This window comes from Microcebus murinus, chromosome 8 (assembly GCF_040939455.1).
Source record: "Microcebus murinus isolate Inina chromosome 8, M.murinus_Inina_mat1.0, whole genome shotgun sequence".
In the NCBI taxonomy this organism is placed as follows: Eukaryota; Metazoa; Chordata; class Mammalia; order Primates; family Cheirogaleidae; genus Microcebus; species Microcebus murinus.
Genome location: NC_134111.1, coordinates 93,399,033 through 93,419,984, shown reverse-complemented (window position 1 = coordinate 93,419,984; position 20,952 = coordinate 93,399,033). Strand labels below are relative to the sequence as shown.

Here is a 20,952-nt window from a genome sequence, read left to right as displayed (position 1 = left end):
ACTACAGGGCACTATGCAACCCTAGTCCCAGCTACTCAGGAGATTGAGACAGGAGGATCACTTGAGCCCAGGAGTTTGAGGCTTCATTCAGCTATGATGATGCCACTGCACTCCAGCCTGCGTAACAGAGCAAGACCCTGTCTCTAAAAAAAAAAAAAAAAAAAAAAAAAAAGCTTATTGAAATAATACTTATCCCTATTATGTGTGATTGCTCTGAAATGTACTGTCCTGTTCTACTCTTATTTCATTAAAAATATGCTGGTTGTAAGCCACTAAGTTTGTTTCACAACCCATTTGATCACCACCTGCTGTTGCAAAAACAATGTTCTGGTTAATGTGAATAAAGCCTAAACTATAGGCTCGTGTTTCATCGCTCCCTCACTTTCTTCATTTCATTGCCACAATTAAATAATATTGCTTTGAAATTAAAGAAAAATAATTAGTGTGGCTCCCACATCTTAGCAAGGCAACAATGGTCATTTTTGTGTACCCCTTACCTACCCCTTACCTACCATCATTGTCCCTGTGCATACATAGCTGTCATCTTAGTTACACAGCTCGGAGACATCTTGTCTGGCTACACAGTTTGTATTCCTTTTTTTTTTTGAGACATAATTTTTTTTTTTTTACAACAGTTTCAGATTCATGGCAAAATTGAGCAGAAGGGCAGAAGGTGCAGAGACATCCCATATACCTCCTGCTCCATGCATGCATGGCCTCTCCCTTGCTCAACATCCCCCCAGAGTGGTACATCTGTCACAATTGATGAACCTCCACCAACTCATCATTATCACCCGAAGTCCATAGTTTACCTAAGGTTTTGTTCTTGGTGTAGGACATTGTATAGGTTTGAACAAATTTATAATAACATGTATCCACCGTTATAGTATCATACAGAGTGTTTTTACTGCCCTAAGAAACCCTCTGTGCTCTGCCTATTTATTCCTCACCTACATACCTTCATCACCACTGGCAACCACACAGTCCGTATTCTTTTTGCTATACTACAGGGGCTCCCGAATAGTTCGTCATATCTTTGAGATATAGTTTTATTTGTTGAAAGAACCTTGGCATTTACTTAGTATTAGGCCTTCAGATAGAATGTTGACTGATTTTTATTGAACTCACTAACATTATTTTTATTAAGCATTTTTTCTAATTATAGAATCGTACATATGAATTTTGCAAAATCCAGGCAAGTAAAAATAAAAAAATAACATTTATAATTCCACTATTCTAAGATAACCACTGTTAACCATTTAGTGTCCTTCCTTCATAAAGTTTCTTTGCAAGTACAGTTTTACATTTTTGCTATAATACTACACACCCAAGTTTATATTCTATGTTGTGTAACTTAGCATTATATCATAGGCATTCTTACATTATGGAAATTATTTAACACATATCACTTAAACATTTCTCTATTACTGAATATTTAGGTGTCTTCCAGTCTTATTTATTTTTTTGTATGTTACTATAAAGAACTGGGGTAAACATCTAATGCCTAAATGATCATCTGCATTTTAAGGCACATGCTTAAGATTTTAAAAGTAGACTTACAGTCCAAAGGCATAGACACTTGAGGAGGCTTGGTGCTTACTGCTGAAAGGTTACTACCTTTCGGGAGGGCAGGAGTTCTAGAGAGGACCATTGCTCTTCAAAGGTGAGAGAGACGTAGGCTTGCGCAGCATTTGCAGGTAGGGAGCCCCAGAATGGGGCACAGGCAGGACTGCAGGAATGATGAAAAGATGCTCCCCAAGAGATGGGTTGAGGGTTGAAAGCCAGGGCTAAGATGTTGTGTTTCCTGACACAGGAAGAAATTGGGTTGGGCTGTGGGTGTGACCAGGTCTGTGCACAGGGGTATGTGGGTTTGGGAGGAGCTGAGGAAACCCCCAGAATGGCTTTTATCCTTTCCTTGGAGTCAGAGAGGGAGGGTGGAGCTGGGGACTCTGAAGGGCGTGGTGGTGACTTGGAATGGCCCATGCGGGGAATAGAGGGGGAAATGCTGGGAAATCCTTTGCCTTAAGAGGTACACGGGACGTTTCCAAGTCCCACTAGAGATTCAACAGGGCTCAGCCATCATCCATGTATGGTAGCACCAATCTGCAAAGCCCTCTGTGATTTTTATCAGGTGTGCCTGAGGCCTCCATATAGCAGTGAAGATGAAGGTGGATGGGCTGACCTGGATTTGGAATTTGTAGAGTGGCTGGAGGTTGGAAAAGGGAGGTTGGAAAAGGGAGTGAGGAGGTGAGGATCATGGCAACAGTGTTTAAGTGATGTGTCATGTGATCTGGGCCACCAGAGGAGAGGCCTGTCAGGTTGATGGAATTAGAGGGAAGGAACATATTCTGTGTCCTTGTATTTGCAGTTCACATTTTGAAATACAAGCTAGTCTTGAAGAGGTGGTGTTCATGCTGTGACAGTGTTGGGGACTGGGAAAGGTTCCTGGATGCCTCTCTTTTTGTAGGCTGGTGGTCGGTCTGTTTTGTGAGTCCAGGTCAAGAGCAGGGAGATTTGCAAACATGAGGAACCAAGGCTGGTAGAGGAAGCTTGGACTGTTCACCTTCGACTAGAAGGAAGATGCTAACACTGGCTTAGAGCAACATGCTGCTCATGTTCTGGTTTGCGCTTCCCTGAAAGGCCTAGTGGTGCTCCCCTGCACATGCTTCAGAAACATATAATAAGAAAACACCCTGAGCAGTTTGTGTTTTGAGTCAAAGTGAGAATTTGGGGCTGAACCAGTTAGGTCACACGATTGCTCTAGTGGACACTCAGAGGACAATGAATGCTGATTCGCCTGACATCTTTGGATTTGGGGGATCATCTGTGACCAAACTGGACTCCTCAAAAGGCAGCTCACAGAAGTGCCTCCTCCTGGGGTGGGGATGGGAGGTCTTGGTGAAGCCAAAAGCCCACCTGAGGCCAAGCATTTGAGACAAGTGTAAGAAGTCAACTGTGCTCAACACAGTTCGTCAGATTTTATGGTTATTGCTGGATTTGGCATTTCCCAGGAGAAGGTTCCATCTATTGTTCCTTTCTTCCCAGTGATATTATGGAAAGGGAATGTTGGGGTGTTGTTTTCTGAAGTCAGGTGAAGTTCTTTTTTTTTTTTTTACGACATCAACTTGAATTTAAGTTGGGTCTTGGCAAATATTGAAGAAACCTTTCGACTACCTTTTCCCCCTCTCAAGCTAATGCTAATCGAACACAGTATTTGATTAACCTCTTGAAGAGTATTATTCAAATGTTCTTTGGATGACTAAACTGATAAATTGGATAAAACTAATTGCTAGAGGTGATGAACTCTTGTGAATCATTGCGATTCATTCTGCCAGTTTGCTCAAGCTACACCCGTAAATCTGGAGAGGTGACAGCCCAGCCACTGTCACGCAAGCCCATTTCTCAAGCGGAGCAGAACTTGACGGGGGGGAAAATCTTTGAACACTGTCTTATGTAGTGCAGTTATTGGACAAACTTGAATCTATGTGTTGCTTTTTCTGAATTTGGAATTTTTATATTTTATATGGGCTTTATGGATGTGCGTATTATGTTCCTGATCATCCTTGAATTCGTTGTTAGAATGAAAAGCTGCGCTTTGTTCATTGTTCTGCATTGTTGATCCATGGTGTTAAGAAAGCAGGGATCTGATCTTGAGATAAGTTTCCAACACAGCACTGGAAAGGCATCTACCCTTAAACTCAGCAGTAGTGCCAGCCTCTCAATAGGACTCTGAGCATTGATCTAGGTGCCCTGAATTAAAAGTAACATTAAGCCTATGGAGAAATCCCAGAGGACTCTCAACAATGATGATTATGAGATCTGAAAATAGAATCAATAAAAAGAAGACATAAAACCAGGGTTCTTCATTCTGGAAGGAAAAGGTGAAGGAAAGACTTAAAGGCTGTCTTCAAATATGTCTATATACTCATGGATAATATCAGAGAGAACTGGTTTAAATTGTAGCAGAAGAGATTTAAGTTAGATGGGAAGAAAAAAAAAATTTCTGACAGGACATACAAAGTGAATACCAAGCAAATACATGGATTTCATTTCTCTAGTAAAAATCCGACCATTCACTAAACATTGCATTGAATAATCTTACTCACTGGTGATGATGCTAAGCTAAGCCTTATTCTAAAGATCCCGAGGTGTTCTACAACCATTCAGTTTTGTACTTTAGGATCTCAATCACTTTTACAAAGATCTCTTCTTGGAAGCAAAAGTATCCTTCTCAATATGATTCTTAGAAAGTATTAACTGTGCTCCATTATTGACTTATTTATACCTTTGCTGATAGTGAAATGGGTATTGAAGAAAATGCTGTGTTAAAATTCCAAGCCTGGCGTGGTGGCTCACACCAGTAATCCTAGCACTTTGAAATGTCAAGGTGGGAGGATCACTTGAGGCTAGGAGTTTGAGACCGGTCTGGGCAACATTTCGGCACCCCGTTTCTGCAAAAAAAATTAAAAGAAAAATTATCCAGGTGTGGTGGATTGTGCCTGTAGTCCCAGCTACTGCGGAGACTGAGGCAGGAGGATATCTTGAGCCCAGGAGCTGGAGGTTGCAGTGAGCTATGATTGGGCCACTGCATTCTGGCCTGGGTGACAGAGCAAGACCCGGGCTCTAATTAATAAATAAATAAATAAATAAATAAATAAATAAATAAATAAATAAATAAAAATAAAATAAAATTCCAGACTGAGGGTGATATTTCTGATGAGCAGGGCTTTTTAACTTGTTTTCTCATCACCTGTGAAGCCTTGGTACTCAGATACTTTTTATAATAAATGTTTCCTTTCTAAGACAGAAGATGAGCTATTTCCAGTTCTGTAGGCTGGGGTTATGGAAAGCTCTGAGTAAGGAGCCTGGTTTCATATGACCCTCAGATATCGCCACCTAGTGAGCAGTTGTGGCTTGTACCCCGTCATTTAGAGCCAAACCTCTTCAATGAAGAATTGAATATTTTATTTGTAAGAAGTTTTCAAAAGATTTTAAATTATTTTTGGCTCCAATATGTATCATTTTCTGTATGACCTAATCAACTGAGACAATGAATTTTATTTTTTGAAGACAAAACAAGAACCCAACAAAATTATGATAACCCAATAAATTATGATTCTAAACCTGATCTAATACTGTAGATTGAGGAAACTCAAACTCTTATAAGCATAAAGATCAGGCCATCTGACAATTTCTGAAAATAAAATATACCATACATCCCAGGTTATGAAGTAAATTTCTAGATGTTACAATGTCTTCCAGTCATTTAGCTTTTTAAAAATTCAATAAAATATGGACCTTCGTTTCAAATACACATTTTGAAACATTTGAAAATAAAATCAGGCTGCTTCCTAGTATAGCCAACACACCATCTAAATTGTTAAAAATCTGTTGTGATGCCAAAGACAATTATAACTGGAGATGTCTGATTTTAAAGCTCCCAGCCACGTAACCCACAAAGTGGAGAAAAGAGCTTATATTTAAGATGTAGGATATAATTCCCTTCTTGCTCTCTCACTCTTTCCTTCATTTTTTACTTTTTTTCTTTCTTTCTATATTAACAATGTTTCTATAGCTGTAATATGGAGTGCAATTTTTAAAGTAAACCCTGCCATTGTTCTTAACATTTTTTTTTTTTTGGCTTGTGAAGGAAGAATTTAATGTTTTCTCAAAATAGTACTATTGCTCCTTTGACATATTTTGCTCTCTATAATGGAATTATAACTCTTTAAAAGAATTAAAATAAAAATCTTATCTTTCTTCTGTAATAGAAGTAAGCTATGTTTGGGATGTACACATTTCCTTTTTCTCTGATGGGTAAAATGCGTCAGATGATAGTTTTCATGCTGGTAAGTATTTTTTCATGTGTTCAGAATTAAATTTTTTTGTAAATCCAGCCGCCGAATCTCAGCGTCTACGCAGAATGATTTGGTTGACGAGGTTCTGGTTTCCCTGCCGTTTACTCCTTCTAGATCCAGTTCATATTGCTGTTCAGTCGACAGGGGAAATTGCGTCTGCAGAAGTGGTACACAACTCTGCCCGACAAAGAAAGGAAGAAGATCACCCGGGAAATCGTTCAGATTATTCTCTCTCGTGGTCACAGGACGAGCAGCTTTGTTGACTGGAAGGAGCTAAAACTTGTTTATAAAAGGTGTGAGTAACCTTGTGAGAACTGAATTTTTCATTATTGCTTCGGTTTTTCTAACCCTGAACATTTTAGATCGTAATATCAATGCCATCATTTACTGAAATCGTTGAAGGCTGGGGCCCCAACTATTTGTAACAGTAGAGTCAGTAGAAAAGAACTCTCATTTCATTGAAAGGACCGCTGTGTGCCAAGATGGATTCTGGGTACTCAGACTGCACATTGATAGCACGTGCATGCATTCCAGGAATATTTTATGAGTACCTTTTATATTCCTGGTATTGTTCTAATGGCTGGAGATACGGCAATAGACAAAACATATAACATTCCTGCTTTTCTGGAATGTACTTATTTGTTAAGTAAACAAAATACTTTCAGTTAGTCACAAATGCTATGGAAAAAGTGCAGGTTAGTGTGTTAGAAAGATGGAGACTATTCAAATGGCAGGTCTTCTTATCCTTATTATGCCTATTTGTAGATGAGTAAAATGTGAACACAGAGAGTTTAGTAATCAGTCCCCAAGCATAGTAATTGAGTGGTAATTGGTAGAGCCAGGATTCAAATCCAGATCTTTCTGGCATTAAAGCCTGTATATTCTTTTTGCCACACCTGCCTGCCATGGCAAGACCATACTAAAAAGGAACCTCAATTTATAGAGAAGAGAACTGAGGCCCAAGAAGTAACATAATTTTGCCCACGAAGACCCTGCCCAAGCCAGGACCAGAACACAGCTGACCTGACTCTGCATCCAACATCATACTGCAACTTCTAGAGGGAAAACACACATTAGAAATGTTCTTGCAAAGGGTGTTTATAAAACCAGATTGGAAAAACAGAAGTAACTTCTGTAGACTGATATTTAATGGAGTAAATTAACCAATAAGTTCCTGCAGAGCTCTTTTTGCTGGGTCCAAGATTAGAGTTTGACAAGTTGAGGGTGGGAGACACACACACAGTGGCTGAGAAGGACAGCATGGAGTGACAGTATAGGGAGAGTGGGGCCCAATGAGTGTTGGTGAGGAGGCTTAGATTTTACAGTGAATGATTTAAAAGCTGGAGGGAGGTGTGGACAGACACTGATTATCATGAGCCAAAGGATTCTGTCTCCCTGATTATAGCTCTTCAAGGTGAGATTTTGTTGGGAGCTTTTCACATAATTAACAGAAGTGAACCAATCACCACAGTATACTCTGATTTATATCTCTGGAGGATATTGAATATGACGAATGATTTCAACCTTGGATGGGGAGTGTCTCTGAAGGGGAGGAGGAGACTTCGCATATTCTTTGGGAAAAATCATCTTCAGATTGTTTAATGTATCATCATATTTTGCTTTTCTTCATTATTTTTCTTTTCAAGGTATGCTAGTTTATATTTTTGCTGTGCAGTAGAAAATCAGGACAATGAGCTCTTGACACTAGAGATTGTGCATCGTTATGTGGAGTTGCTGGACAAATACTTTGGAAATGTAAGTGTTGTGCTGGTCTCTTAGTATTAGTTACGATCTCCATTTCAGTTTAGTTTTTCTCCCATCACATCCCTTCTTTCTCTCAAATCTAAAATATGAATTACATTTGTACCAAGGATCACACTAGACCACCTAGGATGAAAATACAAGGCTTTTCTCCCTATCTGTAATTCTTAGTGAATGAATGACCCAAAGCTTTAAAGAGGAGGTCGTGCATTTATCTTTAGACCACAGCTACACTAGCCACCTTGTTTCCATGAACCAGAATTTAATTTTGAGGGATTCCTTGATATTCTGTCCTCAATTCCTCATTGGCTTTGACGTCTTTCTCCTATTTTGACTTTTTATACTTTCTCCAGCTTTTTATTCTAAGCCACAAGTGTTCTTTAATATTAAGAAAAAAACACCAGAAAAAAAATCTAAATCCTTTCCCTCCCGTTGCTATTTGACAATCTTTTTGCGTTTTCTGCCAAGTAATACACTCTAGCAGGTGCCCCAATCCTCAGAACCCGTTCACTCTGCAGTGGCTTACAGTGTGGGTCCCATCTCCACTGCTCCAAGGAGATCACAGAGTTACACTGAGCCCTCCCTATAGGTCCACCCCAGTGACACGTCTTAAGTATTCACCTGCTTTCACCTTTTTGTGGCACTGGATCCTTGCTCATCGCATTGCTTTAAACTCGCTCTACTTCATTGCGACAGGACATTGATTTCTGCTTATTCTTGTCCTATAGTTCTGAAGGCCCTCCCTTGGTTTCATCCACTGCACTCCCTTCCTCTTCCCACCCTCTCTATGCCCTCTGTCTCTTCCTATGCCCTGTGTGTGTCTCCTTACCATCTCTCCTGGAAATCTATTACTAGGTTACTCTTCACTTTGTTGGTGCTGGTCTCCACTGGGCTTCTCATGGTCAAGAACCAAACTCATCTTCTGAAGACCTGTTCTGCTTTATGAGTGGAATTTATGATGTTCCATGATCCTTCAATGCAAAGGGAAAGTGTTTCTTTCATCTTTTTCTACCCATTGTCTCTGTCTATACAAATTGGGCTAAAATCCATCTCCTTCTTTCCACTGTTGCTAGTATAGGTTTACTTGGGATTTCAGTTTTGCCTTTTTCTTAAACTTCACATATGGCCCTTTATGCCTCTGGGCTTTTCTTTGCTCCCCAACTTGGCCTGTTAAACACCATCTTCCTTATGAAACACAAATATAGGTGTGGGATTCCTTTGCAGTCACTTTCCGTCATCATCATTGAATAAAAATTCAAACCTCCTAGCTTGACATTTAAGCTTTCAAAACATTGGTCCCAGACCTCTCTTCCAACCTTATTGCTTTTCTCTCTTTATATACCTGACAGTGATCAGTGATCCAGTGACAACAAACAGCCTGGCAGCATCCCTAATTGGTACAGGATTTGCTTGGCCACCAAATGAGAAGTCTCTTGAGATCACAACCTGAGACTTATTTGCTTTTTGTTTTTTCCCCCACCACCTGTAACCAGTTGTGGGCCAAATTTTAGCAAATGGTTTAAAACATTTAATCCAGTGCACAGCCTCAGAAATAAATCATTCGATTTAGAACATGTTTTCTTCTGAGCATTAACCCCTTCCCTATTCTCTTGCTCACTGAAGATTTTTAGTGTTGTTAGAAGAATTTGTTTCCAGAAGAGTTTTCTGTATTCTCTTTAATGGAATGAGCAGTATTTGCAGCATTGGTTGGGTTTTATCAGATTTGTGGTAGCACTTTTCATAAGGGTGAGTGCTCAAAAGATTTCTAAAAGAATTTTTTTCCCTCCTTTTTTTTCCTTCCTTGTAAATGATGTTATAAGACAAATCCCTGCTTCCTGGATTTCAGGTTGTTGGTCAATATATAGAAGTAATAAGACAGCTAGACCAGCTTTTATTTCTCCATCTCATGGTGTACTAAATTTATTTTCATTTTCTTTTAATTTCAAAATATGAAGAGGGTACAAATGTTTTAGGTTACATGGATCGTGTTTATAATGCTTGAGTCCTGGCTAAAGGTGTACCTGTCACCCAAATAGTGTTTGTAGTAACTTTTAAATTGGCTTATTCTCCCCGCCCCCCTTCCCCTTGCCCCTGGTTGATTTCCACTGAGTTTTACTTCCCTCTGTGCACATGTGTGCTCATTGGTTAGTTCCAACTTATTAGTGAGTACATGTGGTGTTTGTTTTCCATTCCTGAGATACTTAGGAGAATAGTTTCCAGTCCCACCTAGACTGTTGCAAAAGGTATTACTTTATCTTTTTTTATGGTAGTACTCTGTGGTATACATTACATGTACCACATTTTATTAATCCATTCATGAACTGATGGGCACTTGGGTTGATTCTAATCTTTGCAATTGTGAGGTGTGCTGTAATAAACATTCAAGTGCCTATTGTAATTAAAATAGCTCGGTATTGGCACAAGAACAGGGACATTGACCAGTGGAACAGAACAGAAAACCCAGATATAAAACAATCCTCATATAGCCATCTAACCTTTGACAAAGCAAAGAAAAACATACACTGGGGGAAAGAATCCTTATTCAATAAATGGTGCTGGGAAAACTTGATAGCCACATGTAGAAGACTGAAACAGGACCCACACCTTTCACCTCTCACAAAAATCAACTCATGCTGGGTAACAGACTTGAACCTTAGGTGTGAAACTATTAGAATTCTAGAGGAAAATGTTGGAAATACTCTTCCAGACATTGGCCTAGGCAAAGTGTTTATGAAGAAGACCCCAAAGGCAATTACAGCAGCAACAAAAATAAATAAATGGGACCTGATCAAATTAAAAAGCTTCTGCACAGCCAAAGAAACTGGCAAGAGAGCAAACAGACAACCCACAGAATGGGAGAAAATTTTTGCAAGCTACACATCTGATAAAGGGCTGATAACTAGAATCTATTTAGAATTCAGGAAAATCAGCAAGGAAAAATCAAACAACCTTATCAAAAAGTGGGCAAAGGACATGAACAGAAACTTCCCAAAAGAAGACAGAATAATGGCCAACAAACATATGAAAAAATGCTCAACATTTCTAATCATCAGGGAAATGCAAATCAAAACCACAATGAGATATCACTTATCTCCAGTGAGAATGGCCTTTATTAACAAGTCTCAAAACAAATGTTGTCATGGATGTGGAGAGATAGAAACACTCCTACATTGCTGATGAGATTGCAAAGTAGTTCAACCTCTGTGGAAAGCAATATGAAGATACCTTAAGGCAATACGAGTAGATCTACCATTTGATCCAGCAATCCCATTACTAGGCATCTACCCAAAAGAACAAAAGTCACTCTATGAAAAAGACACCTGCACTGGAATGTTTATAGCAGCACAATTGCAAAGATGTGGAAAGACCCTAAGTGCCCATCAATACATGAGTGGATTAATAAAATGTGGTATATGTATACCATGGAGTACTATTCAGCTATAAGAAACAATGGTGATATAGCACCTCTTATATTTTCCTGGCTAGAGCTGGAACCCATTCTGTTAAGTGAAGTATCCCAAGAATGGAAAAATAAGCACCACATGTACTCACCAGCAAATTGGTATTAACTGATCAACACCTAAGTGGACATATAGGAATAACATCTATTGGGTGTCGGGCAGATGTTGGGGAAGGGGAGGGGTATATACATATATGAGTGTGATGCACACCAATTGGGGGATGGACATGCTCTGACTCGAGGGAGGAGGGGGCCAAGGGCAATATATGTAACCTCAACATTTGTACCCCCATAATATGCTCAAAAAAATAAATAAAAAATAAAATAAATAAATAAACAGAATTGGAACAAAAAGTAATAAAAGTTTGGGTCTCTAAAATAAAAAAAATTTAAAAAAACATTGGAGTGCAGGTGTCTTTTTGATGAAAAGTCTTTACCTTTGGGTAAATACCCAGTATTGGGATTGCTAAATCAAATGGTAGGTTTACTTTTAGTTCTTTGAGGAATCTCCATACTGTTTTCCATAGAGGTTGTACTAATTTGCAGTCCCACCAACAGGATAGGACTCTGAATGGGAGAAAGCTGCTGTCCGGTCTGTTAGGTCACTGTCCTTGGAGGGGAACCCCGCATGGAATGTCCGAGCTCTGGGATCATGCAAGTTCTCCCCACAATTCTGTGCTTGCCACAGTGCTTGGCGGGTGGTAAAGCTTCCAAGTTACTTGTAGCCCGCTGATCACCAAAGGAGTGTGGGAAGGAGAAAGGATTCTCCCTAACCCCATCACTGGGCTCTGAGCCTCTCTGGGCTTGGTCCTCACCAATGTCTTTTTTTCTTTTATCTTCTTTCTTCTCTGCTTTGCAGTTTTCCTTGGTGAGGTGCCCCACAGGCTCCAGCACCTCTCTCTACCATCTACACCTGAGCTGCATCCCCTCTCCCCTCTCCTTCATCTGAAACCCTCCTTTCCTCTGGGACAGTCCAGCAAGCGATGTCTCTAGTCAGCCATCTTGCCCCTCTCCCCATTTTCATTTTTTAAAGAGAAATTTGCAAATATATAATAGCGTATATTCAAATATGATGTTATTTAATTTGATGCTTTCTATAAGTCAAATAAATTCTTACATTTTGCTACTTACTTTTGAAATAAACTACAGACTTGGCCTTTTGCAAGGGACTGAAGAAGTTTTCCTAGGTCTGGGCTTTCCCATAACCTGCCTTTTCTTCCTCATTTCTGAACTCTGGTTTGACCTGTTGCATTTTCCTAGATTAAAACAAGTGTGATAATGTGAATTGGGGCTGAATTTTGATCTCAATCTATCTGATCAAATTTCAGATATTTCAGAGCATGTTGCTTTCTTGAAAGAATTTGAGTGACCTTCACCAGTGCTAAGCCCAGTTAAACTATAAGGAGAATCAGAATGAATTCCTAGTTCAACATTAATTTTCTGTCCTATTTTTTATACCTTTAGAAGCTCTGTCTTTGTCATGTACCAAAATGTAATTCACTAAAAAATTCTATGAATCTTTCATTAAGTTAAGAGCAGCTAAGAGCAAGTCAAGGCTATATGCCCAGTAGATGTTCAGTTCTTATTAATTAACAGTGATGAGCAAAGCCTTCCAGTCTGATTCTCATTGACATCATCTCAGGAGTAATATATTTCTCTTTGGTTTTCTTTTCTTCTTGTGTTAATACTAAAGCTTTTCTTGAATGCTGCCCTTATATTATCCAAGGGAAAACTTTGTACTGAGCTTTTCTTATAACACTGAAAATATTATTTTCCAAAGACAGGTGAATCAAAATCTCTGGCTACTAGTTTAAGTTATGTATTTTTTTTAGCACTTTTCAATTCCAAGGAGATTTACAAGGATTAACTAGTTAATCTTTCGATCTTCAGTAAGTAGCATTAACTCCAATTTATAGAGGCTCAGAGGAAATGCCCCAAAGTTTCACAGTAGATAAGGATCTGTTTGAGGATTTAGATACCTGCCATAGTTTCCCATTACAGACAGTAATGTGAATTCTTACTGCTGTCCTAAGAGTGTGTGGATGTTGGTGTCCCAGACAGTTTTTGAACTTGATTTAGAGTGTTTTTTTGTTGTAAGTGGAGGAGGACTCTGGGTTCTGCCAGGTAGATGCTGGTGTCAGCTCACTTGCTCAACAGATCCATGATTTGGGGCCCATCATGTATCTCCATTTTATGGATAAGAGAAATGACCTTCAAAAGGTTACTAGAAGTATTTACTTTGCTAACCTCATGGGGCTGCTGTGAGGGGCAAAGAGAGAGAGAGAGAGTGATAGCAATCTTTAAAAATTCATTAATTGCTATATAGTTGTACCTCTTATTATAATTATTTTTATTTTATATGTAGCTTTATAGTATTTATATAGTTTCTTATTATCTGAAACATTTACTATATGAACTTGAAACTTTTTGTATTCACTTTAGAACAGAATTGAATAAGGGCAGGCGTTTCTTAGACTCTGTCCAGAAGGATTTAGTTGGTGAAATGCCAAAAATAATCTCACTATACCATGTATTCTGTAAGAAAAGAACCTCAAGCCAAATTATAGTAAAGCACAAGGCTAGGAAATTGAAGATAAAGTTAAATGATCAGTTTCTGCCTTTTGTAAACACCTGAGAGCAGAAAAGATGCTCATGTGTTTATTAATAACATGGTGAGGGAGGAGGAAGCTTGTGTGTTTGCATAGCCAGAGGGAGTGCAGTCACTTGAGCAATAAGAACATTTTTTCAGTGTACTGGGACAAAACCTTAAGGTGGAATTTAGAAGTATTTGAGTACTTAGGCAGTGGCTGAAGAAACATGAATTTGATATATGATTCTCCTGGATGTTTTCTCTTTATATTCTCAGATGGCTAAAGAATAAGCATGGAGTAGACTCAAAGAATAACAATAATATGGCACTTTAGAGTTGCTACATATGAAATAGTTGCTTTTTTGTAATATTCTCTAGAATACCAGTGGAACTGGTACATCTGTTTCTCTTATGATCTAGAGATAGTAACTGTATAGTAAGGTGTCTGTGTGTGTGTGTGTGTGTGTATCTGACTGCATGCCACCTTACCTTATCCTCATCCTTTGAAACTAGGTGCAATAAATTAATTGCCCCATGGCTGGCGGAGGGCCCCATAGGGCCAGGGATGGGTCATTGCTCTCAGAGTAAGGTATAAGAGGTTCCTAGAGAACTTGCATTAGTGTCCGTCAGGTTCACTTTGCAGGATTCTAACTGATGATTTCTCCTAATGAGGCTCCTTCTATTTTGGGATTCCTGGTCTACACCTGCCTTGAACTCTGAGGTTCCTCAGCTATTGCTACTATAACTCCTGACTTCTGCCTCTTCTGACCTCTGGTAACTGCTTACTTTTCATACCTTCTTTCGTGTGCATAAATGTTTGATCTACTGTGATGTTTTTTGCTTACTTGTATTGTTTAATTTCAAAATAATGCATATTTTAAACATACTCTTCTAGACAGATACAATTTTAAAAAAATAAATGGGATTGCATTATGTGTATACTCTGCAACTTCCTGTTTTTCCTTGCAAGTCTATCTTGGAGCTATTTCCATGTCTGTCCATGTAAATCTACCTCATTCTTTCCAGCATAGCAAATATTTACAACATATATAACAGGCAGGAAAGGAGATAGTATCCATGATACAGGAAGAATTCTTGAAAATCCCTGAGATAAATATCACAACAGAATAAACAAAGCCTTCGAGAAGCAATTCATAGATAAGGCATGAAATGGAAAAGGCCAGTACACATCTAATAAGATGTACAGCCTCACTAGCAAGCAGGGAGATGCAAATTTAATTAATGTTCATCTGAAAATTAAGAGATAATATCCATTGCTGGTGATGGTATGGATAAATCGGTATTCATCCTCACTGTTACTAGAATTTGTAAGTTTTATAGACTATTTTAGAGGACCAAATTATAGTATTTATCAATATTAAATGTACAAATTCTTTGACCTAACAATTCCACAAGAAATTTATTCCTATGCTATACTCAAATTAACGCACAATCATATAGATGAACAACAAAAATTATGGCAGCATTATTTATAATAGAAATTGTAAATGACAAAAAGTCCATCCATATTCATAAAGGAATTGTTTAAATAAAGTATGATATATGCTGTCAACATAAACTATGTTCTTTGTGGAATCTGCAAGTTTATAGACCTAACTTGTAAATATATGGAGCAATTTGCTAAAATATGGACATTTATTTTATGTAAAGTTAGAGCATTCAGTAGAATCAAGGAATTATTTATCGGGGAAGCCATGAATCCTTAGTATAATAGAAACAAGGCCTAAATGGTGGTGGCTCATTTTGTCCTACAAACATTGATTGAGTCCTACTATGTGCCAGAGACCAGGGATATAAAGATGACTCAGACAAGGTCTCTGCCCTGAGCCCACAGTGCAGATGGCGTGATTAGTGTTCAATAAAAAAAGCATAAACTAGTGCACAGAAGATCTAAGTGAGAACCCAGGGGAAGTGATGTGAAATCTGAACAGGGAAAAGAGGATTTGGGGAATTGCCCCTGACATTTGAATTTTGCCTTCAAAAATGAGCTTGGTTTTACCAGCAGGAGAATAAAGAAAAGGACAGTTGGGGAAATATTCCAAGAATTGCTGGAATGTGCAAGGGAAAGAGGCATGAAAGAACACCGTGAGTTTGTGGCACGTGTAGCTGACACATGGATGAACATTGGCATAGGGAACCAGAGAGCAGGGCCCTGGTAAAGATTCCCATGTGGGCCCTGGTAAAGATTCCCATGTGCTGTGCTGAACACTTCTGCTTTGTCCTGTATGTAAGACCTTACAAAGGAGAGGCACAAGATCGGCATTTTAGTGAAGTGCGAGTGGTCAATGGCCTTTAACAGGCACAGCCACCATCTAGAAGGTCATTGCAATGGTCTAAGTGAGAGGTGTTGTGGGCCTGAGCAGTGGCGGTGAAGACAGAGAAAAGAGGAAGGGTTTAGGGTTCATTTAAGCAACAGAACCAGTAAGAATTGGTGACCAAATGGAGAGAGACAAGACCAAGGGAGGGAGGTGAATGCGGGAGAGGGGAAAATAAGTTGAACTCTAGAATAAATTAGATTGAGCAATTAGAAAGAGGTTGCAACTACTAGATAAAATAGGGACTAAGGGAAAAAGGATAATGGTTTGGGACATGGTGACATGGATTGAGGAATAGGCAGATAGCAGTTAGCAGGTGAAAGTATTGGACTAGCACCCCAGAGGGAGATCAGAGCTAAATATCTAGGATTGTTGAGCCTTCTGCATGCTAGACACAGCTCTAGAGAGTCAGTGAGATTGTCTGGGAGAATATGGGTTTTGCAGAAAGAAGAGCCCCCCTTGAGGAACATGAATATTCAAGGAGAAGATGGATCGGATAGAATGTAAGCAACATGGCAGAGAGGTTTGCCTGTTCTGCTGATGGACATGTCGTAAGCATATTGTGACTACTCCTTAAACGAATGCAAGGAGGAGGGGAGATAAATCATTCAGGGAGTCTGAGAAGGAATCGTCAGAGATGGAGGGGAGAACGGGCATTAATTGGTATTGCCAAAGTCTAGGGAGAAAGGGAGAGAGATTTTCAACAAACAGAGATTGGTGAAGAGTGTCAGATGCTGTGGAGAGGTGAATGTGGGGGAGAACTGAAGACTTTCAATGAGCAGAGCTTTAGGAGGGCAGCTTCATTCAGTTGGGTGGGTGGGGGCTGGTGTGGGAGGCAAAAGGGAAATGTGAGCAAGTGAGGAATAGGTAGGAAGGAAGACAGCAAGGATAGTGCCTGAACAGCTGTCTGGCGGAGGCATTGGACGTGAGCCTTATTTGTATTATGGTTGTGGTCTTGCCACTTGCCATAGTTAAATACCCAAGTCTCTGAGACTGCTTGGTCTGTGACAGTGGTTCTTTTTTTTTTTTTTTTTTTTTTTTTTTGAGACAGAATCTCACTTTGTTGCCCAGGCTAGAGTGAGTGCCGTGGCATCAGCCTGGCTCACAGCAACCTCAATCTCCGGGGCTCAGCGATCCTTCTGCCTCAGCCTCCCGAGTACCTGGGACTACAGGCGTGCGCCACCATGCCCGGCTAATTTTTTGTATATATATTTTTAGTTGGTCAATTAATTTCTTTCTATTTTTGGTAGAGACGGAGTCTCGCTCAGGCTGGTTTCGAACTCCTGACCTTGAGCAATCCGCCTGCCTCGGCCTCCCAAAGTGCTAGGATTACAGGCGTGAGCCACCGCGCCCGGCCGACAGTGGTTCTTGATGGGAAGTTCCCTGGACCAGCGGCCTCATCTCCCGGGAACCTGTTAGAAGAGCAAACTCTTGGGTCTTACCCAGGCCTACTGAGTCAGAAACGCTGGGGGTGAGGCCCCCACAGTGTGTGTTTTAATGAGCCTTAAGAATGAATCTGGTGTGCTCCAAAGTTTGAGAACCTCTGGCCTGTGACATAATTTTGAGAAAAATTAGCACAATTGAGCTAATCTGCCTTTGAAGAGTGAGCTGCTGAGAGAATCCTAAAGCTAGGAGCCAAGATTTACAGACCAGAGAGCAGGAGAAACGAAGCTCTGCCCTCCTGCCTGGAATGCAGCTGTGAGGCCCCGCGTTCCTGTGTGCAGAGCAGCTTCATGCCTCTCCTGAGTCTCAGATTTCTTGTTGCAACATAAAACATAATTATCTAAGGACATGATTTGATTTAATCGAATGTGGCTTTACTTTTCATTAAAGGCCTGGCATTTGCTAGTTCTATTTTCCTGTCCTTAAAATACCATCTGATATTTTGATCTTTGGTATGCCACATGGGTGCAAACGTTGAAAAAGCTTGAGAACTGGCACGTGTTTCCCCTGATATAACTGCAAGTTCATCAAATCATTTGTTTTTGTCCTACCAGGTCTGTGAACTGGATATTATCTTTAATTTTGAAAAGGCTTATTTCATCCTTGACGAGTTCATAATAGGTGGAGAAGTTCAGGAAACATCCAAGAAAACTGCTGTCAAAGCCATTGAAGACTCTGATATGTTACAAGAGGTCAGTACAGTTTCCCATGCCAAAGTGGTGATGATGATGATGATGATGATGATGAGAGTGTTAATAATTATAATATTAGCCAACACTTATTGAGTACTCACTGTGCCCCGGCTATAGTTCCTAAGCCATTTACACATAGTAGTTTATTTAATTCTCACAGCAACTCTAAGAGGTAGGTGGTCTGGTTATCCCCATTTTACAGGTGAATAAATTAAGACGTCAAGACGTTACATGACCTGCTCAATTTTACACAGCTTGTAAGTGTGGAATAAGGATCTGAATCCAGGCATGTGGGCTCCCCAGTCTTGGCTCTTCATGTCTGGCTGGGGCTTTTTAGTGTGAGGATACCTCACTGTCAAAAAGGTTATCAAATGCTCGGTGTTATTCTTTTCAAGAATAATTTTATGAGATATATAAAAAGACTTTCATTAAAATATCTGTGCTGCCCTGGGAAAGGAGAATAGCAGTACAAAGTTATTTCATTTGCCAGGGATATTAGAGCTTTATTATTGAAGATGGCATTTATCATTTTAATTAAAATTTCTTACACCTCCTGGGAAGGCTGTGTGTGCACTCCTGTTTACACAAATAAATGGGACACTGTGGTTTGCTTGCCGAGGTATAAATGAGCCCTGAAGCATCCATTGGGTCCTGCTGATTCTCTGTGATTTTTATATAAAATATAGTGGGACTTTTCTTTTAGAAGCAGCCCAGATTTGCACCATACCCAATAAAGGAACATGCCTACATTAACCCCTTCAGTTCTCCCAAGGGTGCTGAGAAAGAGTGCTTCCCCCGACTGACCTCCCAAATGATGTGATCTGACCAGCCCCAGTCCAAGCTGGTGCATGAGAACCTGGGTTCCATCCCAGCTCTGCCACCTCTCGGTACTTCTTCCTCCAGCATCAGTGGGTCTTTCCATCTTCCTGTTTTCATAACAGTAGGTCAAGAGGATCCAGAGCATTGTAAAGTACCTTTTAAACATTGGTTTCAAAGCCATTCTTCCTGCTATTTGGAAACAAGAGGCTGATTAAGTTAATAAAACAATGTGGCTGGGCACAGTGGCTCACACCTGTAATCCTAGCACTCTGGGAGGCTGAGGCAGGACAGTCACTCGAGGACAGGAGTTTGAGACCAGCACAAGCAAGAGTAAGACCCTGGCTCTAAAAAAAAAAAAAAAAAGAAAATAGAAAAAAAAAATAACCAGGCATGGTGGCATGCACTTGTAGTCTCAGCTACTAGGGAGGCTGAGGCAGTAGGATTGCTTGGGCCCAGGAGTTTGAGGTTGCAGTGAGCTATGATGATGCCACTGCACTCTAGCCCAAGCAACAGAGTGAGATTCTATCTCAGGGGAAAAAAAGTTAATAAAACATCGTTAGGCATGATTTCCATGCAACTGTTTTGGTACATCTTTGAGCGGGTTACTTGCTCCTGCCCACTGAGGGACTCTGTCCTCAGATGAATATATAGGGAGAAAGAGGTCTATTTGAGTGGGTACCTGTAAGTACTTCCATGTGCCTATTAGGAAGCCAATGCATTCATTACTAGAGGTATTTTCACCTCAAAACATATATTTAAACTCTCTAAGGTTTACCTGGCTCTCTCCAAATGCCACAGAAAGGGAATTTTACAAGGTATTTGAGAAATCAGTGGCTTGGAAATTCTACAGAACAGCGTTTCTTAAAATATGCTGGGAGTGGGGGGTGAGGGTGGAGGCTATTTATAATTCTATCCTTGGGGTCCTTACTATGGAATCTCCTCATAGGAGAAACAGACTCTGAACAGGGTCTTTGGCACTTCAGTAATTAAAGCTCCCTGAATTGGGGCCAAGACACACCTGGATTAATTTGAAATCCCCTCTGTAGGAAATAGAGTTTTAAAGAGCATGCCATGAATCTGGTGTTTCTAGTTCCATTTAAATCTGGGGAACAGGTATTTCAAGTGTGAGCTCTTTCACAGTTAAACACTAATTGGTAGTTCATGTCCCTGGTGACTGAGTGGAAGGTCTTGATGAGTGAGTCTCAGGGGGCCCTGCATTTAGCCCCTGTGTCCCTGAAGTGAGCAGGCAATGTCAAGGATGTCCTCTGAATTGCTCTCGTTGAATTAACAGCATCTGTCAAATAGAAAATGTGTTGTTATTAGTGTTTTCTTGGGCTCTGGTTCTCAAGTGAAATCAATGAATTATTTTGGGGAACTCGTTAAAAGACTGTGTGTATCTAGTCTGCATCAGAAAAATTTAGAATGGATAGGAGCATATAATATAATTACATAAAAGAAAAGAAATATGCCTCTATTAACTTGTGACAAAAAAAAAAAAGAAAAAAAAACAAAATAAAAAAAAAAAAAGAAAAGAAATTACTGCTTTCTTTTTTTCCTGTCTTTTGGACCTAAGCACATATTTGTGTTACTAAAGGTTAAGGGAGGCCTTTGTGACATTGTTTTAACTGTAAACCTTGAGGTAGCCCCTGGGAATTTTTCCTAACTACCAGTTAATAAGAGTTTCTTAGAATTAAAAAACAAACAAACAAAAAAGCTGTGCCTATCTACCTATTTAGTAAGAAGATACATAGTATCAAATCTCCAAATACACAAAGCTTATTCTGAGTGGAGTGGAGCTAGTCATTGAAATAGGGGAAAAAAGGAGCAGTTTAATTCTTTGGGGAGTAGGGTGACTTGGGAGTAACACCAATGTGATGATGGAACAGTTATGAGAAGGAAAATAAAGAGGATAGTGGTCATTAATACTGCAGAGGTTGCAATTCCTGAGAAGACCAGTGGGGCCGGCAAACAATAGTTGTTTCACCCAGACTGA

General features: G+C 39.8%; 1 protein-coding gene across 1 annotated transcript in view; it reads left to right on the top strand.

The window, feature by feature from the left end:
• The window catches only part of AP1S3 (adaptor related protein complex 1 subunit sigma 3), a 58,125-nt gene that overhangs the window by 31,645 nt on the left and 5,528 nt on the right, over nt 1-20,952 (top strand). Inside the window, exons 2-4 of the mRNA XM_076005978.1 lie at nt 5,973-6,151; nt 7,505-7,613; nt 18,003-18,140. Of these exons, the coding sequence (XP_075862093.1) occupies nt 5,973-6,151; nt 7,505-7,613; nt 18,003-18,140 (426 nt within the window). The remainder of the gene's footprint in view (nt 1-5,972; nt 6,152-7,504; nt 7,614-18,002; nt 18,141-20,952) is intronic.